This window comes from Gavia stellata, chromosome 3 (assembly GCF_030936135.1).
Source record: "Gavia stellata isolate bGavSte3 chromosome 3, bGavSte3.hap2, whole genome shotgun sequence".
In the NCBI taxonomy this organism is placed as follows: Eukaryota; Metazoa; Chordata; class Aves; order Gaviiformes; family Gaviidae; genus Gavia; species Gavia stellata.
Genome location: NC_082596.1, coordinates 29,905,550 through 29,930,389, shown reverse-complemented (window position 1 = coordinate 29,930,389; position 24,840 = coordinate 29,905,550). Strand labels below are relative to the sequence as shown.

Genomic DNA, 24,840 nt, shown 5'->3' with positions numbered 1-24,840 from the left:
TCGAGTGCACCCTCAGTAAGTTTGCAGACGACACCAAGTTGGGCGGGTGTGTTAATCTGCTTGAGGGTTGGAAGGCTCTGCAGAGGGATCTGGACAGGCTGCATCGATGGGCTGAGGCCAACTGTGTGAGTGTCCACAAGGCCAAGTGCCGGGTCCTGCCCTTGGGTCACAACAACCCCATGCAACATTACAGACTTGGGGACGAGTGGCTGGAAAGCTGCCCTGCAGAAAAGGACCTGGGGAGGTGTTGGTTGACAGCCAAATGACTGTGAGCCAGCAGTGTGCCCAGGTGGCCAAGAAGGCCAACGGCATCCTGGCTTGCATCAGAAACAGTGTGGCCAGCAGGACTAGGGAAGCAATTGTCCCCCTGTACTTGGCACTGGTGAGGCCGCACCTCAAATACTTTGTTAGTTTTGGGCCCCTCACTACAAGAAAGACATTGAGATGCTGGAGCATGTCCAAAGAAGGGCAACGAAACTAATGAAGGGCCTAGAGCACGTGTCTTATGAGGGGTGGCTGAGGGAACTGGGGTTATTTGGTCTGGAGGAGAGGAGGCTGAGGGGAGACCTTCTTGCTCTCTGCAGCTACTGAAAGGAGGTTGCAGAGAGGTGGGTGTCGATCTCTTCTCCCAAGTGACAAGTGATAGGACAAGAGGAAATGGCCTCAAGTTGCACCAGGGGAGGTTTAGATTGGATATTAGGAAAAAACTTCTTCACTGAAAGGGTTCTCAGGCATTGGAACAGGCTGCCCAGGGAAGTGGTTCAGTCACCATCCCTGGAGGTGTTTAAAAGATGAGGTAGCTTAGGGACATGGTTTAGTGGTGGACTTGGCAATGTTAGGTTAATGGTTGGAATTGATGATCTTAAAGGTCTTTTCCAACCTTAATGATTCTATGATTCTATGTGTATCAGGAGTTCAATAGAGTAGCTATCCTCTGCTGGCAAAACCAGTTTTAGGAACAAAACGAACCATTTTCCTAAATCAAATGCATCTTTGTTTTTACAAAGTGCAATAAGCATCAAAAATCTTAGTTTGAATTTTTGTTTACTCGTGTGAGTGATGACCTATTCAGTACCATGCATAAGAGTTCACTGAATAGAGTTATTGTCTAACTTCAAGACTTCTTATTTTGTTTAATGAATCTCTGGCAAACTGTGCTATTGTCTTTCAGTGTGTGCGAGGATGACCTCACACAAATTCATCAAAACAGATAATTTTATTAATTCTATTTTACTATTTTTTTAATCAGGATTAATATTTATATTTGTATTTATAATTATTCTGTTTTACAGTTAAACACTGTCTATGAAGATGGCAATCTTTGTCTGGTGAGTACTAACATGCCATCAAGCCAATGTTTTCTGGTGATGTTCTTAAACCAACAGTGATTTTCAGTGAATGAAAAAAATCCTGTGAAATTCTACAGCCAGAACTTACGTATTGACATCATTAACACAGGATCTGCTTACCCGAAACTTCATAGAGCTGTGGTAGAATTTCTTCATTTCCACTCTGTCTGACTACAGTGATAACAAAAGGACAAAAAGGCATAGTCAAGAACAGAATGTCAAGAATGAGCCTCTGCTACTCGACAATAATAATAATTCTCTTCTCATAGTAGGGATGATGTCAATTACATTAATGATGGCCTAAAAGTATGAATGGAGAAATATCTGTAGGTAGTAGTAGTGCTTTTATTAGACCAGTTTACATTGGATCAGATTTTATTAGACCTATTTGAAAAAAACATGTTTGGGGTTTGTCTGATTTTTTCAAAATCTGGCTGTTGGTCTAGCAAAGTATGTTACATTTTTCCCACAAATATTCCCTCTCAAGACATCTGTACCAGTTGGTGCTTGACCCAAACCCCTTCAATTTCAAGGCCAAAAACTCCATTTGACTTCAGTGGTTCCAAGAAGAATGCAAAGAACTTTTCTGATGGTGCTGTACAAAATTAGCTCTTTGAAAGCTAGCATTAACATGCTAGCATTATTATCATTATAATAATCAACATTGCATTCATTAATAATGATTAGCTATTTATTTTTAAATTGCTCTCCATGGGAACTGATGCTAATACCTTAATAAGAAAGGGTAATCACAAATATCTAAAGAAATGTATCTATTACTATACTTTCTCTTTTTATACCAGGGACACTTTAAAAATAGCTCTAAAATCTTAAGGATATTTCCATGCCAACTTTTCACTATTATCAGTTTAAGCGTTAAACTAAATGCAGAAGATCAGGCAGTAGATGATCTCTTCACATACTAAAATCTATGAATTGTACAAACAGCTTCAAGGGAAATAAAAGGTAAGCTTCCTACTTTAGAGTTTTAACCTTGTTCATAAAACTTGAGTTTTGTAGGATTTAGGCAAGATTGTCAGTTACTGAATGTCTTGACATGGAAAAATGCATTACACTGCACTGCATTTAATATCTCTCCAAACTATATTTGCACAGTTTTATCTGAGATTCCTCTGTAAAGGTATCAGTAATATCTTGTATGCACAATGTGTAAAATTTTATGTAAAAGCACTGAACTAAACCTAGTTCCAAATTATATTTGAGTATATATAATTCTGAATTTTCTGCCTGTTGGGCACAGTAGTGTCACACTGAAGTTACCTAAACTAATTTTTTTCCACATTAAGTTTTCTTCTGCAAGAAGTTAAAAAATCAAAAGTAGGGAAGATTTTAAAGAAAAGTTAATGTTCTAGATGCCCTTTTGATATGTTAAGGGCAAGCTTTTACCTTTTTTCAAATACTTGCTTAGAGTTTTATTTTGCATTTTTCTATAAAAAGATAACACAAAAATAGAAGCAAGAAGCAAAATTTAATGTGCGTATTTTCACAAAATAAAATATCTTGAATAAATTATTTTCAAAACATTCTGAAATTACAGGGATTTGCTCTGATTTTGGCAAAAAACCCCACAATCTCACAACCTGTAACAAAACACGCATATCCTGTCCAGCCCTAGCAGAATATGCACTGTCTTCAACTATGATTCTTGCACAAGGTGAATAGAATGCTGAAAGTTTCACACAAGCGTAGAAATATATGCGTACACATATGAGTACATAGTCGTATAATCACTGATTCCAGTGAAGCTGCACCAATTTACTTGTGGTGAGAAAGAGCTTTATGCCTGTTCCGACTGCTCTCATCTGTTACTTTCAAATCTGTTTTTTCTTTTTTTAAGAATGCAGACAATGGATATGTTTCCTTCTTCCAAAATAGGATAATGGAAGGTCAGTGAAAAAGAACACAGGTATCCTTTGATAAATGAAAAAAGTTACATAGATTTAACATAGCAGGAAAAAGGTGTCAGATTAGAGGGAATTTCTATAATGTATTTTAACACACAACTATTACCTGTGGAAATCCCACTTGCAATACTTACTATTATATCTCCACCTTTTAAAAATTGCACTCGGGGCTGGAAAATCAGTAAGTCACACAGGTAGCAAATATCACAAATGATGTCTATGGTAAACCAATATATTGTATTACTTGGGGTTTGATATGGAAACACAAACCGAAGGGGAATAAACCAGCAATTCCAATTATAGGCAACTGTCACAAGCATGAGCCATGCTACGTAACGGCGATCTGAAAGAAAAAACATTGAATTTACAGGCATGAACTTAGAATCTTTTCTCATTCTTTTAGACTCATTTATTCTACAGCAGTCTCTGGGAATGGTTCTGCCCAGAACAACCTACCCTTCTCCCTTTTTCAATGGCACAGTCTGCTAAAGTGATATAGGTTGGAACTAGGAGTCACACAAAGAATTTGCAAAAGGGAAAAAAGATGAGTTTATGAGAGCACATAGAATTTAATGCATCTGAAGAAACTCAATGCATTTTGCATGCTGCTGGTGTATGTTATAACTGACAAAAGAATTATTTGGCCTTAATGAATGGGACAGTCTAGAACAAGAATGAGAAGACTTGGGTTTTAATTGTGGTTGGTATGCATATCATCTTTACAACTGTTGTCACTTTTCACGTCTTTTCCCTGTTTGGAATAAATGTTCTTTAGGGCAGGATCTATGCGTCTCTCCGAGTTGCAAACTGGAATGTGGATCTTATGGTGGCTCACAGATACTGTGTAATACTAGGTCACTTCAATACGCCTTTACCCCATTCTATTGCATAGCTTTTAATTTACCTGTGTATGAGTCTATGCTGTCTGGTAGCTGCAGATACTCCATGTATTTTTTCAGTGGAGGTTTTTTGAATTTACAGCACAGCATATCACAGTAATGATCCTCCTCTGGCTTTGCTTCTGCGTCCTCTTTCTTTTCTTCTTTTTTGTCTTCTTTTGGTGGGGGTGGAGGCTTCTTCTTTGACGGTGCTAGCCACATAGAATAATGCAAAGGGTGACATTTTAATAATGGCTCAATTACTACATCCTGTTCTAACATGTACAAGAACCTCATTATGTTAAAAACTCTTCTAAAACCACTTGGCAGTGACTAAAGCTACAATTCATTATGGTACTGAATGCATTAGAAAACAGACTGGAGAATAAAATCACCACTGATATAATAATGTACATCTTCTATCAAGAACAGGGCACTTCAAGTTACAGAGTGCAGTATATATATTACTGTATTTCCTTGGACAGTGCCCACAACTAATGCCATAAATGACTGACAGAAATAAGGTAATTCATAATTCAGCATTCATTAATGCAACTGGGCATTTCTCTTTACATGACTGTTGCAAATAATGCATGCAATTAGGATGGAGATAAGAAAAGACATCTGTGCCACGGGCTGATCTCTCCCCTCTCCCAAGAACTGACATGTAAGATGCAGCAGGTGAAACTAATGGGAAGCCTATGGTTTTGCATTTTTCTAGGCTTACAAAAGTCTTGTGGCACTCCTTTGAGCCCAGTTCTTCCATCTTTGGGCTGGATAATTTTGTCCACACATTTGTCCCATTAATTCTGGTGGCTTTACCTCTGAGTAGGATACACAGTCTCATCAGTAAACTGGCAAACTGGATCTATAATGATTTAGGAAATAAATGATTGTAAGTAAGTTCTACAAAGAGAACAAAAGAGGTAAATGAGCAAAGAAATAATTTGGAAAAAAACCCTAATTTCTTTATCAGCTGGTATAGTTTAAAATACTTCAGGCACTATTTTTTCCAGCTTATTAAGAAACAGGTAAGCAATAAACAGCTTCTAAAAAAATGACAGAATATAAAATCACCACACTCAATTCTTTGTGAAAAGGAAAAAAAAAAGTCAAAGTTTCCTCTAAAGAGGAAAAATATCATATTTGTTTTATGTTTCATATTTTGTCAAAAGTAAATTTTTAATTAATTTTGGTCGACTTTACTCTGTTCGAAGCAGGTGCTTAGAGTCCTCAATGTGTCTGGAAGATTGCTGGCATAGCTAAAATTTTACTTACTTTTACAGAGAAGATCTAATCTCAGAGTGACTAATATCTACTCATAGGATATGTATGTTTCTTCATATGTTTCAGATTCATTGCCATGAATAAACATATCTGGGAGCTATTTTAAAATACGTAAAACTGCCTGACAGGGATGATTCTAGACACTGCCCAAGACTTTTCCCCAAATTCTTTAGTGGTGCCGTTCAAAGTGAGCTCGTACATAAGGACCCGGTTTACTGTAGACTGCTAAGGATAAATTGGCTTCAATGGGCACAAACTGATCGATTTCAGTGGGTAAACGCGCTATACTTACTTGAAAATTTTGTCACAGTGTTTTCTGTTCCCACAAAATAATTTTCATCTTTAAACTCAACAAATGCACGGCTATGTTTGGAGTCACTTACAAGCTGTAGGACTGCCTTCAGGGGAGGACAGCACTGGGTCTTTCAGCTTTTCTTTATAGACTGTTGCCCTTTCCCGCATTTTTCTGACAAGCTCTTGCAGCTGGGCATCAGCATACTCATTTGTTTGGAAACTTGAAGGTGCTGGCTTCTGTGTGCTAATTAAAACAAAAGGAAAAAAGCTTAATGTACTGGAAAGCACTGGAAGGAAACAGTGCTAATTCTACTTCTGAGCAGAAGTCGGACATTAAGACTGGATCTCTATTGGCCACAGTGCTTATTCACATCACTTAATTCATGGTAAGTGGACACCTAAGTTAACTGCTCTTGCTTCCTGCTTGTGGCAACTGATCTTGCTGCCTATGTGCAGCAGTCTACACGGTATTTGAGGCAGAGGAGGTCCTGTACCCTGTGCTCTGTGTAGCCCACTACACTAATGACTTCCCACTGCTACTTTTCATCAGGTTCTACTGTGTCTATGTAAGGCCTAGAGCTTATCCTGTGTATTTGCTAAGATACAAGGCATGCTCTTACCATCTGTGCATAAAAACGTGTTCATTATTATATGGTAATATCCTAATGATGACAGGACATAACTGAGTTAAAGACTGTGATGTGCAGGTAGGGGAGGAGAGACTATGCTTACTTTATGCTTCCTGATCTTGGGAAAATTGATTTAATCTCATTTTTGTAATAGATATTGGCTTATACAAGGTAAAAATATGCATGTTTTACCAAGCGGAAGCAAAACAATGGTGTTCCTGCTGAAGCTTCTTCTGTTTCCACTAAGAAGTTCCCCACTGCATGTTTCCTCACAATCACAGGGTCCTAGTAACACTGAGTTGATATTTTGGCACTCACAGCATTTCTTCAAACCTAAGGACCGTTTTCAAACACCCGCACTCTCACATTCTGCACCGAAACTAATGCTTTTAATAGGATCTATGCATACTATGCAGTCAATTAGAAAATCTAGCTGAAGGTGTTTCTTGACCAACTCTTTTGAAATTTCATCCTCAATTACTTGCTAGTGTCTGATTATGCAAACGGGGGCTGTTTTGGAGTAGCACCCAGCTGGCAGGTGGGCCGTGCATTTGGACTTCCTCTATGTGGAGACCAGGATATGGGATTTCTTCTGTATCCTACACTCAACATTTCTCAACTGGTGTCACACACCAGTGTCAGAGCCGGCTGGAAGTGGCTGTGAGTGGCGCAGGGCAGCTCCATGCCTCCTCCCACACAGGTCACAACTGCTATCCCTGTACCGAAACCCTGCCAGCTATGCCCAATACAGGGAGTACAGCAGAGAGTTATTTCTTTCTTGTCAGTTTTTCAGCTCTGTCCCAAATACCATGGGGATGTGGATGTGACAGCAAGAGAAGCAGCAGACCAAGAGTGAGGCACGCCTGAAATTTCCAAATTCTTGAGAAGATCTTCCCAAAGATGAGTAGAGGGAAAGTGGTATGACAGCATCTTGAGTAGGGAAGAAATTAAAAACATTCCAAAGTGATCTTTGAATAAACACCATGTCTCCTCAAGACCTAAACCTACTTTGAAGTTCCTAACAGAAGGAGCTGTAACTAAAAAAGGAAAGTGCCAGAGTGGGATGTGTGTAGCTTTTTGAGAAGCACAGTTTTCTAGAGACACAACACATATCACAGTGCCCAAGGAAGTATGATTTAAGGATGTGAAAATCCTTCAGCAATAAAATCATTGGATAAAATGGAGATAAGCTGTTAAAAGAAGAAGAAGCAGAAGTATGGAAGTATGTGGTTATCATTCCTCTAATTTAAGTCTTCTATAGTGTCTATTTCTTAAAACTCCCCAGACAGGAGATTAATGAAACAGCTCTGAAATACTTTGTAATCTCATCACAGTTCCTTTTGTGTCACATATTCCCTTTACTCAGGCCATCTGCAATGTAATGAAATCCTTTCTTGTTTTGAGCTAACATGTCACAATTAGTTTTTCAGCTCCTATGCAAAGAATTTAAAATAATTCTTACTTTTTGCTGTTGCTGTATTTGCTCAGAGCACTAGCTATCTTACAGCAAAATACGCTTATCACAAGAGTCATGCCAAAGGCCCCTTCTATCTGCTTTCTAGGGATAAGCTATAAGATGCATGGGGTTTTCTTGTTATTTCACAGTGTTTCCAATAGAAGTTAAAGTCTCCTCTGTCATAAATTTGGTGCTTTATCATTGCAGTGTAGCCCAAAAGAACCATGTTGTTTTTTCGTACTGATTAGAAACTATGTGAATTTCTTTAAAGTTATTTGCCCCACAGTTGATGAGAAATTGATTTTCCTTGCTCTACTTCTCATTTGGTTTGCATTATCTCCTCCTCTATTATTTTCTAGTAATGAAATGCTTACTTTAAATTTTCTCTGGTTAATACAGATGGAGGTGGCTACGTGTTGAATACTGCTAATTTGAAGATGTGTATTGTACCTGTGCTTTATGTGGAGGTGCACTTTAAATTGCCTTGGCTAATGAAGACCGTTCATTAGGTGGTGCTTTGCCATGAATGCGTGACACCAGTGCCTTTCACCACATGTGGCACTCTTGATGGAAATTAGGGTCTGGCCAGCACCTCCTAACTGGCCTGAGATCATTTCCCCGGCAGAGTTGAGGTGCTTTCCTCTTTTTCTCCTCTTTTTTGTTTGGTGATGTTTCATTCACTATGTGTGTTCTCTTTCATGTGGTCAACTTTTTATTAACTCTTAATATATGTTTTATAAATTCATATACATATGAATACATATACATACACATAGCTGCCAGCAGAACATGACAGCCAGCAGGAACAAGAGTATATTTTCCACGTCAGACATCCTGCTAAGGTAATTCTCTTTGAAGAGATGATATTTAACAATTTTAATTTGTCCATCGTACTACATTGCAATGTTTTCTGATTCTGGTTTGCTACTACTCAGATTTTCAGAACTTGTGCCTGTGAGAAAGGTTAGTTTGACTTACGTTTTTAGCACGCTCTGTTAAGGAGATAACGCCTCATTTTGAATGCATAATGTTCATTCTCACCTCACAGTTATACTTACAGACTGTATTGATTTCATACCGGACTCTTTTTGGTTTTATGATCTGTATGAAAGCTCTCAGAGGATGATCAGACTTGTGGATATCGATCAATTCCTCATTTGGCTCTGCCTGTGTTATATAGCTGAAGAGTTTGTGCCATACAGGGGCAGATCTGCAGCTGGAGGTAAATCTGCTCCCTACTAACACACTGCTTATGTGGGCAGAAAAATACTTTGCCTTCGGTTTCCTGTGTTGAGCTATGCGGAGTGCTAGGATTTGTCTCTAAGCTGATATATTATTCTTCAAGCAAAGTTATCTCTGACCTTTGTGCAATATGTTACAATAGGCCTCCGTCTATATTACTTATTATACCATATAGTCCTTTACAGAGCAGAAATGTTTATTCCCCGCAGAAGTAATAGTTTCACATGGCCTAGGAAATTAAAAAGTCAGGACCACAACTCATGTACTATGCACACAGTTTTGTTACTACCTCAAACATATTGTGTTTAACAATAGCAAAATATGTAACAATAAAAGTATAATAATAATAATGTAATTTTCGTATGTTTTTAGTATGTAGGTTTTATGTTTTTAACTTGTAGGTTTTAACTTGTTTGTTTAGTGAATAAAATTACAGTACCTTAATTCTCCCCATGATAAGAGAAAAGATTTAGACACCTATAGCATAGTGGAAGAAAATGGCTTTGAAAGAACAGGCCATGGAAATACTGTGTTGAGTGTGCTAACGTATATAACATGTAACATCTATTAAGTACTGTGGCTTTGAAGTTTTCTTTGTTAAGAGTTCAAACAAAACAGGCATCAAGAAATGTAATAACTTATTTCAGAATAAATCAAGTTTACCCTTTTCTAAGTTGCAATCTAGAGTTCTTTCTTGCTTTTTGGCCATGAACACCAAATACCTGAGTTCAACTCCATCTTTTATCTACCAGGTGACCCCTGAGAAAATGTAATTCATAAATGTATGTTGCTGCCTGAAGAAAATCCATACCACTTTTTGCTGATTTCAGTTATAACCCTTCTTTTTGCAGCACTTAAGAAACTTTCTCCTATCTACCTGGAAATAAAATTCTTGATCTTGCAATAGAACTTTTAATGCTTTTATTGAGCACTGACATTATGATTTATGATCATATTTACAACCTGTGTCTTGAAAAAATAATTTGTTGTCTTGAAAAAATTATGGAGAATCACTAATTCAAATCACCAATTTTCAGAAGGATATGACAATGCATAGCTATACAAATGTCCACAAAACATGACTGTATAGCTGAGAAAGATTTCAGTGAGACAGAAAAATGTAGTTCTAGGCATCATGAAGGGTATTGATTCAAAAACACATCTTCAATTTGTGCTGACAATCCCAGTATGGGAAATGTTATAGAAACCAGAAACCTCTATCTGTCCCCAGTTCCAAGTCTAAGCTTACACACCCTAAAAGACTAGGAAACCTAATGTTTCTCTGTAACAGAAAATAATGTTAGTCATCTGCTTGGTACAGGAACAGGTGTATTCCAGAAAGCTAACTTCAGCTATTCTCATTATGCTCCCTTTATAGTCAATAGAAGGCTTCTCTGAGGAGAGGTTCAGAACTAGTAAGATACAGGTTTCTGCTCTGAATTCCCTGCGAAAGGAGCCTATCCTTCTCCTTTACCTGCACAGGAAGCTTATGGAGTTTTAGGAGTAAGCTTTAATATTTTCTTTAATGATGTTGGTACAAAATGTAGTAGCGTGCTAATGATGTTTGATAGGACATGGGATTTAGAAGATTAAAAGTAGGACTGACTCCTATACAAGAAAAATTGAATTATTTAGTAATAGAAACGAGAACAAATCTAATGCTACATAATGCAGACATGCATTTAGAAACAAATTGTAAGAATTTCTTTTGTAAATGGTGGGATTATCAATTGCAGATGACAAAAGGATAAATATCCAAGTGTTTTAGTCAACAACAGGGTGCGTATGAGCCATACTGTAATCTGGCTATGAAAAACACTGGTGCAAATGTAACCCTACAATGCATCTGACATATTGCCAGTGAAGGAAGCATTAATATTGGTATATAAGCCAATGCTCAGAGTTATTCTGACCAGCTGTATTCAAAAGGTGAATTCACGTAGGAAACTGTATAAAGTCTATAAGAATGATCAATGCTACTGGGAACCTGGCTTAAAAAAGGACAGCAAAACAGATTGAGAGAGGCAATAAGATCATTCAAATTTTGGTGGAGAACCATGCAGGGAAAAGAGGTATTTGAGCTGAGGAACCGTATTTTAATAGGAATAAATGTGAATAGAAACACCACGAATTAGTGTGAGTTAAAGGTCTGAAGAAAGTTTCTAAGCCTTTAAAGACTGTGAGTGAGTAGCAGTTGGAAAGCAGCATGACAGACTTCAAGATTATATTAGCTCAGATCATGAAAACTATTGTAGGCAGTGATTCCTGAGAATGTAAGAGAATGTATGAACCATGACAGAAAATCTTTTTCATCAAAAAACCTTGAAATATATAAAGGTTTGGAAAGTGAATGAATGACTTAACTTGTATAGGTACCACCAGGTCCACTACTGCCAAAAATCTCAACAGCTCAAGTGCTAAGAAAGTGAGTTTCTAAGATCTTACAGTCTTGAAACAAGCTGTTGACACGTTAGAGCCCATGGAATTTCAACAAGCTCTTAAATAAATTTTAATTTTTATTAGCAGTCTTGAAACAAGTATCTTCCTCTGCCCCATCATCTGTTCTTTTAAGAGGGAAAGTGTTTGAAAGAGACCCATCTTTAGTGAGCCAGAAGATTATGTCTTTCTCTATTTGCTGCATGTTTTGAAATATTGGCAGTATATTAACTTTTCTTTGCAATGAAAAAGAATAAAATACATGCAATTTGAATTTAAACTGACGTTACTTTTGTCCTACTATCTATTTTCTTGCATATTTAATTAATTTAAACATAGTGATATAATAATATTTAGGTTGGTTTTGGTTATATCTAGAAGCCATAAGCATTAATAAGCTTCATGTGGACGCCACGTGAATAAAACTTTCCATTGGAATTCATGACTTTCCCTTAGTTCAGAGCCTTTGTACAGAAATTATGCTTGTTTTGGCCCTAAGCAAGTGTTCTTGAAATAAAACGCAGAGATCATCTATTTCCTCGATCTCATGTTGTATTCATACAGCAAAATGGATATAGAAGCAACAATGTTCATGGAAGCCACTGTCTTTCAGGGTTATCTACTGGCATTGGACTCAGAACAAACCTCTTGATGCAGTGCAGACTGAAATCTAATCATCTAGGCTGCATGACATTGCTCCTGTCTAGTTCAAAGGTTTGTCACAGAAGCTTCTTTGACAATCCTCTTGGTTACTCAATCACAACAGGCTGTGAATCCTCTAATCCTCTTTACAGTGCTCTCTAAGGAGAAGTCTGTGTCAATGCTGAACACATGGAACAGTCACTGAGGTACCAGATTAGAAAGTGAATAAGATTTTATTTTAATTAGCAATTTTGCAGTATGAACTATGCAAAAGAAAGTAGGATGAGTGTTGAAAGTATCAATTTAGAAAAATCACCTTTCTTTAATGTCACTGTTGATATAAAGTTCTTTAATGGCACTGGATTTTTACTATAGTATAAAAAATAAGGGCAGCATGATTCTGACACTCATTGCTTTAGAACAAAAGTATAATATTCTAAGAAAGACCATATGATAATAAGTGACGTAGTCTTGCCTCACATTTTCTTATCTATCTGGTGCTGTTGTGTCATTGGGGTTTTCTTATCTGTAAGTGATTAAATTTGTCTGGGGCATCTGCCTCTTATCAGGAATTTTTAAAGACATTCCTTATCATAAACATGTAACATCTGTTAAAGTCGAACACATTTAAATGCAAACTCATAACTTCTTTACATAACCATATAATAATTTATGGCTAAGGAAAAAATGTCTTAATCAGAGTATGATCCAGTGCTGTACAGAGTTCATGAGCACAACACAAATCCTTCTTCACACTTTCTATTCTTCAGATTTTATTAATATGCAGGGAATAAAAAGCTAAAATGAAAATACTACAGTATTTCCCATAATGAATTTTTTAAAAAGTTGCAATAAAATGTCTAAAATTTGAAAAACTTAATTTTCAATAGATGCTTTCATTTCTCATCTGTTCTCATACAGATCCTAAAAAAATCACACAAGCATAGGACTGTAGAGAACTTTGAGATATCATGTAATCTTAGTCCCCACAGCTCAAAGCAGGATGAAGTATACATGTGGCATTACTGACAGATTCTTGTCTAACCTGTTCTTAAATATGTCTAGTGATGGCTATTACATAATCTGCCTAAAGAATTTATTCTAGTGCTTCACAAGCCACATTGTACGAATTTTTCTCAACATAAATCTCTTTTGGTATAATTTGTCCTAGCCACTGTGTACATGGGATAAAATATATAGTCCCATCTCTTTTGTCTTACCTTTTGGCCATTTGTACATTTTCATTTTCTATTACTGTTTTTTTTGCAAAGGAAGAAGATTTAGGAAAAGGATAATAATTGTATGGTGACTAAGAATATCAGTTAATTTTATAATTTTCAGTGCGCAGAGGTGTGAGTACCTGAATAAGAATCTTTTAGGTGATATATGCTTCAGGAAGCTTTAACTAGCAAGGGTGAAAATGAAAGAGAAGGAAGTGGAGGGATAGATTCAGCTCGCGTGGCAACTAAAGTTGCTCCACTATTGGGAACTCTGGCAGACTTTCACAATATACTGAACTTCATGCCATGTACTATTGTTGCCTATGCTAATTACACAAAATTAGCTTGGTGCAACCAACTTTGTTGCAATTCTACCTTCATTAGTGGTAAACTGCTCTACAGCCACTTGTGCAGGAACTCATTTCACGTAGCTTTCCTAGTATCACAAAGAAACTTGGGTGAGAGACAGAAGGAACCTACTCCTCTGAGATGACTTTCAATTACCGCTATCTAAGACCATCCTTTCCCCCTCTGCAGGCTCCTGCCACATTCTTTTCCAAATTCAGCAACAAAGTAGGCAAGTTCTCTGTGGACAACAGATCATCACACATCTCCTCTCAAGTACCATTTACCCAGGGCACTGAATGAGGCTGGGCTGCCAGACCCCTTTGACTTCTCATCTGATCCTCACATCTCCGCCTGTCACAGTTTCCTCTGTTTTTCTCTTGTGCTGCACAAAATGGGATGTTTTAATCTTAAATAGCTAATATTTGGAAAGTGAGTAAATAACTGGAGACAGGGTATTTTGATAAGAAGTATTGGACAAGATTAATTATAGGCATGAATACTTACACTAGTCATAAAGTAATAATCAGTTTTCTTTTACTAAATGATAATAAGCATTATGTCATAATTTGCCTCTTAGATTTATGAAGACACTGATATATTTGCAATTGTTTGGTGCAATCATATTACACACACCAGTGTACCTGTCACAATACTCATTGCTTTGCTTTTTTCCCTGCAATTGACTCAACAGATAATAGCAGCGATAATATTTTTAATAAATTATCATTTCTTCCTTCACAAAAAAAGGTATCTTACTTTGAAAAATGTTAGGGCAATGGAGGATTTACACAAAATGCTTTTAATTAAAGAAATAAATCAGTGGCAAAGTATGACAAGCTATATCCTTGTTTTCTTAGATATTCTAAAAAAAAGAATTTTTCCCATTTATACAGTCAGAAATAAATATATATGAATATTATTAATATATAATTTAAAATAATGCAAGGAAAGAAAAAAAAAAATCAGCATTTTAGTCTGCATAATGACATTTCTGTCCCTTTACTTGCTTCATTTAGTCTTCAAGGAAAAAATTCCCAATTCGCTACCTTTTTAACTTCAGGCTACCTACTTAATTGTTGTGCAGAGTGAATGGCATTAAATGGTATGGGTAACTGCATCCTGCAGAATGGATAGAATTTAAAGGCTGTAGGAAAATACATCTCAGCAATGACTACAGCAAGTTTAATCCATTTTGGTACAGGCAGCACACCACCACCTTTCTATTTAACTTGCAGGTTCTCAATTTAGCCATTGCAGAAATTCCAATCCAAGCACTAAAAGTGACAAGCCCTGAAAGAAAAACCTAAGCAGAAGGAATATAAGTGCTAAGAAAAGTATTTTGACTTCGTTGTAATGCATTAATGTCTTTTCAGTCAGGCTTACAAAATGTACTGGATGCGTTCCATCTGTTTACAATTTCAAGTACTGCAGTGATCAGCTGGTAACAACTAAGGAAAGGTATTAGTCCCTTTACAACATATGCTTGTAACTATGTTTAAACTGGGATTTTTCAGAAGTGCCCAGCATTAGCCTTGTTTTACTTTATCTTAAGTCGATTGGAGTTTAGTGTCATGAGTGTCATCTTTTTGGGTCCCTGGTGCTCCTACAGTAATCAATGATTTCTGGAGACTCTGCAGAGGGTTGGTACTGGGTCTGTTTCACCAGGGTGCTGAGATTTTGTTCTTGTTATAGGACATAGTTTCTCTAAGATGCATCTGCTTGGTGAATTGATGTGTTGCAACTAGTGGATGGCAAGCACTAATAAGCACGGTTATTTTCTTGGTCGAGGTAATTGAGCTAAATGAAGTGCATTATTCACTAAGAACATGCTACCAACAGGAGTTCTCTTTATTAACCTGGCTATGCACCACACAGCAAATTGCCTTTTAATCTTTGTTTTGTTATCTTTTTTTGCTATTAGCCAAATTAGAGAGGAAAAAAATTCCTTTATGGGCCTGAGAAGGACTGGTATAGCCTACTAGGTAATAGGCTGTGGCTATGAAAAAGGCAAACTACAAGCACAAAACTCAGTCTTCCTGAACAACCTGTGCTCATATGGCAGTTTGCAACGCTGGAGCTCTTTTTTTTGAAAATGTTGAAAGCTCTGTTTCTGCATTTGCAAAAGCAGAATCAGAGGAGTACGTTTACTAGGTGTGAATGTTAGACGTACTTTGTATAATCTTTATATTTTATTAAAACTTATTTAGTGCATTTTATATGAACAGGTTTTGTTCATAATACCTAGATTCTGAACGTGGCGTATCAGATATAATTTTTTGTTCCTCTCTAGACATAACCCAGGATGTTTAAGGTCTTGAGGTGAAAGCTAAAAGCATCCGAAGTCCCGGTTACCCGCTGAGTTTTTTTCTTTATGTACTCTTGGATATGAGGCCCGCGAATATGGATTGTCATTTTACGCAGAATTTTGCAGAGTAGGGTTCACGATCCTTGACTGGGGTTTCAGAGTACCGCCTTAGTATAAATAGTACATTGTAATCACCTTGGTAATCTGGGAAGATGAAACACTCTTACAACTTCAGCCAGGCTTAAAGGCTTTTAAAAGTCACAGAGGAGAGAAGAGGTCATAGAAGTTCTTTGTATCCCTCCATTTTCTCTGATTATGCTCTCAGATGCTTTACCATTCTTCCATACTCTACTTTTTCTAGGACTTCTGCAACTTCTCTGTCTCGTCCCCTGATGCCAGGCATCCACTACTACTTGTTCCTTAGGCATCTGTCTCCCCTCTACTTTTACATGCCAAAGCACTTAATGCAGTCCTCCTCTTCATCAGCTACCACATGCCACGGGCTCTGTGTTTGTTCCCAGCCTTCAGCGTAGGGTCATACAAAGGTCTCACGTTTGCCTCTCCTACATCACCTTTGTGATCATCTAAATCACATCTTTTAATTTTTTTTTGTTTTGTTAGATTTTGGGTTCCAAACAGTACCCTCACAAAGCATTTTGTCATTTTCTCTTGTGTCCAAATGGCTATATTTGTCTCTTTGCAGAACAAGGTGGTCTGAAGACCTTTGCTTTCGGTGGCGGCTGTAGTGCTTGGCCCACAGCTACAGCTCCCGCTGAGTAGCGGGTGCGACTGTGCCTGGGCCTGGCCACGGGTCCCACTGATCCTGACCCACACCCGCAGACTGACATCCCGCCTGGCCTCAGCCCAGCCCTGCCCGGCTGTCCTGGGGCTGTGTCTGACCCCAGTTCCCCTCATTGGGCTGACTGCCTTCCCAGCTTTGCCTCGGACCTGCCTGGTCCCCAGACTTGCCTGGTGATCTGGGCTCTGGGCTGGCCTTGGCCTTGGCAGCCCTGCTCGCCTTGCTCAGGGCTGGGCCTGGGCCCTGGCTGGGGAGGCCCCTACCCTGTCCACCGTGTTGCCAGCTCCCCATCCCTGAGGCGTGGGCTGGTCCTTGCGGCTCCCTCGTGATGTGCCATATTTGCCTAAGTGCTACGCAGTATCTCACCTGAAATGCTCGCACTGCATTTCAAAAAAGTGCAGGATTGTGCACGCACATGCGTGTTTTTATGAACCCTACCCAACAGAAAGCCAGCTCGATATATTATAAAGGCTGCAATGATGTTTTGTGCTAGTTCCTTGTTAATAAGACTCCACGGTCTTCTATTAGAGTGCAAATTAGGTCCTGAGTGTTGTTCTGTTCCCTTATTTCTTGCTGTGAAGAGACAGCATAGTCTTAGCCCTCCTCCCAGAGATTATTATTGCTCAGCAAATAGGTATGGAAATTACCTATCGTCTGTTACAATATCATTAAAGATGAAAGGGAGAAACAATATATTGGCAGACAGGGCCGACTTGTGTGCAATCCTATCTAAGCCATTAGGAAACAGACATTAAAAATTTCAGTCACTCGGCCGTAATTCAGCACCTTGGCACATCAGCCATTCTTGTGTGTCTCCTCTTTCAGACGCAGAGTTCAGGTGGCTGAGACCAGTGCTGTGTCCCTCTACAGTTTATTAATGTCCATCACCGTGTACTGCTGTATTTTAAAAATGAGGGGGTGCTGAGAGGGAAAACCAGACATATATTTATTTTCTTGTGGACAAACAGTTTCTATGGGAATTTTCCAGAGTAAATGCAGTCTTTGTCAAAGCTCTAGTTCACTTAGCAAGTGAAAAAAAATTATTTGTTCTTTCAGACGAAGTTCAAAACCCTATTTTTCTATTAGTAGATAGTACGTGCTGTGCTGCACGGAACTACAGCTACTCTAATGCACTGGAACTGGAAGAAGGACAGAGCTGGTGCACAATCTTGCAAACTGTCATACATATAAGTAGTCTTACTGATTTCACATAAGTTAGTTACATTAGTATAATTGTTCATAAAGCAATATTACCGAAAATTTTAAAATTTAAAGTCCTTATGCAGAAGCTCATTACCTTGCCCTGAAATTCTGCGTGGAGAGACACAGGTCTGATCTAAATGAAAAGTGTGCTGTTTCAAACAGGACAACTGCCTTCTTCACTCTTCCTTATTTTATGTATCTGAGCCCGCACAGATGCATTTTAAAAAATTAAGTCACAGTAACAGAACATAAGGTGAAACCTTTTCTATTAACATAATTTCCATGAATGTTGAGGTGGTCTGGATGTATATGGGTTGTGAACAGATATATATCCACAAACTTTACCTTATTATGTATCTTACTCACAGTCTATAGGCATGCCAATGATTTCTTACGGTGCAGATCAAGTGACTTTTTATTGAACTTTGACTCTTGGAGGATGATTAGTATATGAAAATAATCTATCTATCTAAGTCAAATCATAGTACCAGGACCATGAGTACACCAACAGGCCTTAATGGCCCTGAGCAGCCTTCAGTGGGACTTCCACCCACACCCTCTGCACATGGGTCTGGGGTGTCCACTTAAGCTCAGGCCTTAGTCACTGCCTGAGCTACGCCTAAGTGTGTCTAGCTCCAGTTCTGCCTCTGGTCTTGTCTCCTGGATGGACTTTAGAGCCATGTTGTACCCTTGTCTCCAGTCCTGTCTCTGACCCTGTCTTTTTTGGTCCTGGCTGGACTCCCTGGATGGACTCTAAACCTGGTTCATCACTTTGCCTTGTTGAGGGACCCTGTTATTAGGATACTGCTCTGCTTGCTGTGTTCAGACCCTGTGGGACTGCACCTTGTTGGTAAGGACACTGCTTGCAGTGGGGTTACCCTTGGCTCCCATTTTCCCTTCCCTCAGGAGCAGCATGGTCTCTCTGGACGGCATCCCTTCCCTTCAGGGAGTCAACCGCACCACTCAGCTTGGTGTCATCTGCAAACTTGCTGAGAGTGCACTGAATCCCACTGTCTACATCATTAATAAAGATATTAAATAGTATTGCTCCCAATACAGACCCCTGAGGGACACCACTTGTTACTAATCTCCATTTGGACATTATCTAAATGTAGATTAAACAGTGACAGGAAAAACTCCTGGACAATGGAGCTCTCAGTTGACTATCCTGTTGAGTTACACGAACAGTCCTTGATACGGTTTTGACTAGTCAAACTAGCACTTTTCCAAATAATTCCCAGGTATGGGAATAACCAGAAATTAGCATTGAGCAAAGATAATTCACAACTGACACTTTTTCAGGAGGCATTTTGTATTGTTCTAGTTAGCCTCAGTGCTAGAGAGTGATTTCAGCATGTTTCATTTGCTGCTATTTTTGTAGACTACACATATCTATTTGATTCAAATTCTCTGTATGCATACACATTCATGTAGCTTTTCTCACAGATAAAGGCAGTTGATTTCCTTAACAATATTCTAGTGAATAAATTTGAACACATAAACTCAATAAAGTAGTGACCTTGATGAAGAATGGTGTCTGAATAGACTCCCATGAATCTTCAGGGGCAATGAATTAAATCTCTCAAAGGCACATTTTTAAAATTATTCTCCCTCCAGTTCTGAAAGTCATATAATAGGTCTGTTTAGTTTAGTTTCATACCAATGCAACGACACCAGCGTCATGCCTTCCGAGCTCTACTGCAGAATTTAGCGGGTAACTGTTTTGACAGTAGAATTTACCAAAGATTTACTGTATTTTTAGAAGCTGTTGCTCAAATTACACTGACTAGATATATCTGGATGCACACATGACAGTGAGTCAGAACAGCTCTGAGAAGAGAATGTTTAACATAAACATTTTTAATTTCATTTTAACAGACAGATTTTGTCTTCTACTAATAAGCAACATACCCCTTTGTTTCATAAGCATATTTTAATTATGTTAACCATGGTTACGGGATTTACCAGTGGAACTGTAAGCGTCTAATAACATATCCTACAATGACAAAAAAGGAGATGCTTTACCTTGGTTTTCATTGTTGACCTACTGATTCAGATTCAAATTACCAAGTTATTTATAACATTTCCAGTCATTCTAGTCAGAGTTATTTTTAATTGCAGGTATTATTTTATAGAGGCACATGCATTAGTATCTTGCTTGATTATCTGTTGTCACTGCAGTACAAAGTCTCTCTTGGACAGGAGAGGAAATACATAATCTTCTCTATAAATTAAATAACTCCATGTCAGGGAAAGACTTTTGCTCTGTATCATCAGCATAATCAAAATAATAGAAGGCAAAAGCAAGCAGCAGGAGTTTCTACCCTGTTCTGGACTAAGTGTATCCATTATTTTCTACTCAAAAGGATCTCAGCAGTCTGGGGGGACAGACTGGCAGGAACTTCATGAAGCTTAGCAAAGGCAAATGCAAGTTTCCATACGTGGAATGGAATAACCCCATGCAAGAGTAAAGGCTTGGAGCTGACTGACTAGAAAACAGCTTTGCGTGAAAGGATCTGGGGTTCCTGGTGAACAACAAATTGAAAATGAATCCACAGTGTGTTCTTGCAGCAATGAAGGCTAACTACATGCTATGCTTTAGAAAAAGCACAGCCAGCTTATTGAGGAGGAGTCGTTATTTCCTTCTGTGTGACATTTATGAGGTTGCATCTGTATTCAGCTGTAGTCTCCCCTGTACATGAAAGGCACTGACCACATGGTGCAACACTAGCGGAGGGTTATTAAGAAGACTGGGGACTAGAGCACAGGTTATATGAGGAGACGCTGAGAAAGCTGGGTTTGTTCAGACTGGAGATGAAAAGTTGAGAAGATGGAGGTAATTGCAGTGTTCCACTATCCAGTGAGTGGTTATAGGAAACATGGATCCAGAGTGTTCTTGGAGGTGCACAGCAAAAGAATGAGAGGCAACAGAAGCAAGTTAGAGCAAAGGAAAATTTAATTATATGTGAGGTAATAATTTTCATAATAAGGATGGTCAAACAGTGGACCAGATTGCCCAGAGAAACTGTGGAAACTCCATTCTTGGAGATATACACTCACAATTATACTGAATAAAATTCTGGGCAACCTGATCTAACTTGGGAGTTGGGTCTAACCTCTAAATCTGTCCTGCTCTTAGCTCATTCCTTCTGGACCAGCCTTCCAACCTGAGCTGTTCTATGAAGCTGTTTAGTATCTTTATCAACGACATAGACAGTGGGATCAAGTGCACCCTCAGCAAATTTGCAAATGACACCAAGCTGAGTGGTGCAGTTGACATGACTGAGGGATGGGATGCCATCCAGAGGGACCTGGACAAGCTCAAGAAGTGGGCCCATGTGAACCTCATGAGATTCAACAAGGCCAAGTGCAAGGTCCTGCACCTGGGTCTGGGCAACCCCTGGTATCAATACAGGCTGGGGGATGAATGGATTGAGAGCAGCCCTGTGGAGAAGGACTTGGGGATACTGGGGGATGAAAAGCTGGACATGAGCTGGCAATGTGCACTCTCAGCCCAGAAAGCCAACTGTATCCTGGGCTGCATCAAAAGAAGCGTGGCCAGCAGGTCAAGGGAGGTGATTCTGCCCCTGTACTATGCTCTGATGAGACTTGTGTCCAGCTCTGGGGTCCTCAATACAGGAAAGACATGGACCTGTTGGAGCAGGTCCAGAGGAGGGCCACAAAAATGATCAGAGGGATGGAACACCTCTCCTATGAGGAAAGGCTGAGAGAGTTGGGGTTGTTCAGCCTGGAGAAGAGAAAGCTCCAGGGAGACCTTATTGAGGCCTTTCAATACTTGAAGGGGGCTAGTAAGAAAGATGGGGACAGACTTTTTAGCAGGGCCTGTTGCAATAGGACAAGGGGTAGTGGTTTTAAACTAAAAGTGGGTAGATTTAAGCTAGATATAAAGAAGAAATTCTTTACTGTGAGGATAGTGAGACACTGGAACATGATGCCCAGAGAGGTGGTAGATGTCCCATCCCTGGAAACATTGAAGGTCAGGTTGGACGGGGCTCTGAGCAACCTGATCTATTTGAAGATGTCCCTGCTCATTGCAGGGGAGTTGGACTAGATGACCTTTAAAGGTCCCTTCCAACCCAAACTGTTCTATGATTCTATGAATCTATGCTTCTGTAATGAATAGACTATTCCAAGATTATTGTTTTCTAGATGTCATATTTATTTCTATTTTAGCAAAACAAACAGTCACCTAAGCTTTTTCCAAAGGTTGAATGACTCTAGATTTTCCCCTGAAGGAACATTAGTGTTTAATTTATTTGTCTCTTCTCAGGAAGAGACAGTCCTAATCCTCTGGTTGCAGAGACTAATGCTGATTTAATGGTATAACTCAGCAAAAAAATGTGCAGGGTAAAAAGCTTTTAAGCCAGAATGATGTGACAAATATTCCAGCTATTCAGGGCAGCATCCCAGGACTTACTCCTTTGCTAAGGTAGAGTGATAATAACTAAGCAGCAGCATTGTTAGTATATAAGTGTAGTTGAGCAAATCCTGTTCCTCATTCCTGCAATTTAAGATGATGTACACAAGAAAGTATCAAAAGCACATACTGAATGAATACCTCATATATATCGTTGCCTTAGAATTGAAATAAAGCTCTTCAGATCCTTACAGGACAGGAGGGACTTTTAAAGAACTGAAATATGGCATACAGAAATGTTAAGTCAGGATGTCAGGAAAAAAGCCTTAATTTTTTAACTGAATTTACTCACTTAGCATCTTCTTTCCCATCATTGAGCTGATGCTGTTCCTGTTGAATTGTCTCTGCTGGTTCAGTTGATTTTTCAGTTTTTGAAGGCTCAGGTGCTTTTGCTGGTACTGTATCTAGAAAAAAAGATTTTGATTTTTGAATACCATTTTTTAAAGAATTATGATAATACTTTTGGAGGAATCACAGCTTGGCTGCCATTATTTCTTCAGTGGACAAGCACTACATGACACTGATCCTGGGACCTGACCTTTGAATAATTTCCTGCATAAATCTATTTCAGTGCCAGATGTACAGAACATGTTTATGATGAGTATACCTTTTAGAATATGTAATTTATTTGTGGTTTTTAAACTAGATGCATCTGTAGCCAGCTCAACAATGGTCAATACAGAGCTCTTCTATATTTATAAGCGACAAGAACTCACACAGTATGATAGAATTTTAGTCTGTGCTTATTTAAAAAAATATGTAGAGGACAGATAGATAGATCTGTCCAGAAGTGCCTTGTGAAATACAGGAAGAAAAATGAAGAGTACCTTATTTGCTTGTGCATAGCAAATGCTAATGACATTATTTATACTCCAGTGTTTGAATTGCATTAAACCTCTTGTTGCTTCAGCTGCCATGACAGTCCTGTTTGTTGCTCAGTAAATTATAATTGAAATATATCATTAAAGATGTGAGTATGTAGAACTTTGGCTAGTCTGTTTCTTCATTTTTGTTACAAGTAACTTTTGTAAAGGAGTTTAAGTGGGAAGTTTGCAGAGTTTGAAACAAACTCTATGCAAATGGTATAGTCTTTTGCCATTTAAGTGGCCTTATGTGATTAATTTTTACAATTAGTCTTACATCTTTATTTGAAACTTTCATGCTGAAAAATAATTTGAAAGCTCTCATCAGTCTGACACTTTGCATAAAGGAGGAACAAACTCAGCCTTCATAAATACTTTAAGTAATTTGATTATAGAGCAAAAAGCTTGGCAGCAAAACATCATAGCAAATAAATCAGGAGCCTGTTGTGTATGCTGTATTTTAAATTCAAGACAGCTCAAAGAAAATCGACCTTGAGTATTTTGAATAGATAGTGTAAGATTAGTTTTCTGATAGTTAATCTCCATATTTTCAGAGCTGTTATTCATTTCAGGGGCGTAAAAGCAGTTACAACAGCAAACTGTTAAGCTGCTCAGCTGGAAGGTGGTTGCTTGAAATGGCATTGAAACAAAGCTTAGTGAAGGATAGCAGGTCAGTTTGTTTACAGCACTTGATAAACCAAACTACCCTCCTACCACCATTTATTCAGATTTGGAAACATGTTTTCTTCCAGGCATCTATTAAGAACAGACACAATGTTTCCTGAGCTGAGTTTCAGACTTTTACCGGATGGACAATTGGTTACAGGACTAGGGGGACATTTCTAGTATTTTTTCTTAGTATTCAGGTTAAGAAGCGAGAATGCCCTGTGTGAGCCCTCCTACTCTTATAGGAATTCATTTCTTAAACAGAATTAAAGACAAGACCTAGACAGAGGTGTCTGGGGATGCCAGAAATACTCAAGCCAGAGTCAGACAAGGAACTGAAGAGAAGGCGATGAAATCCATGTTCCCCAACGTTCTGGTCAGCTGCGTTTTGACTTAGCAAGTTTATGGGTTGATTTTCAAATAGTCCCTTGAAGAAATGCAGAACTATTGAGTAAGAAGAGACAATCTGCAGGATTTGTATTACTTATCACCTGTAAGCTGGGAAGATTTTTGTGAGGAATTCCATTGAATACTCGGATATTTGATTGGATTTATGGCTCTAATTGGTAACAGTATCTTGCCCACTTAATGGAAATGCAGATTATTTTTTCCTTTCTGCAGCAGTTAGTATTGCAGTACTATCTTGAGGAAAAGTCTGTTGAAAATATAACACTAGGGAATGTTTCATCTTACCTGAAAGATCTTGCCAGGGAATTTTCAAGTTACAGAATAGCACACATTCAGGGAAGTGAGGGCTCCTAAGACGACTGTTGCTGTTCCTGTCTCCAGGAAGGTTCAAGAAAGGATGAAAGAGTTTCTTACCATTTGATTACAGGGGTTCAAAATTCTTTTCTGGCAGT

General features: G+C 38.5%; 1 protein-coding gene across 1 annotated transcript in view; it reads right to left on the bottom strand.

Annotated features, from left to right (window-relative positions):
• Positions 1–24,840, bottom strand: part of CNGB3 (cyclic nucleotide gated channel subunit beta 3) — a 69,278-nt gene that overhangs the window by 29,189 nt on the left and 15,249 nt on the right. The window contains exons 3-7 of the mRNA XM_059815616.1: positions 22,744–22,855; positions 5,823–5,977; positions 4,179–4,364; positions 3,409–3,617; positions 1,470–1,520 (exon numbers count right to left, since the gene is read on the bottom strand). Of these exons, the coding sequence (XP_059671599.1) occupies positions 1,470–1,520; positions 3,409–3,617; positions 4,179–4,364; positions 5,823–5,977; positions 22,744–22,855 (713 nt within the window). The remainder of the gene's footprint in view (positions 1–1,469; positions 1,521–3,408; positions 3,618–4,178; positions 4,365–5,822; positions 5,978–22,743; positions 22,856–24,840) is intronic.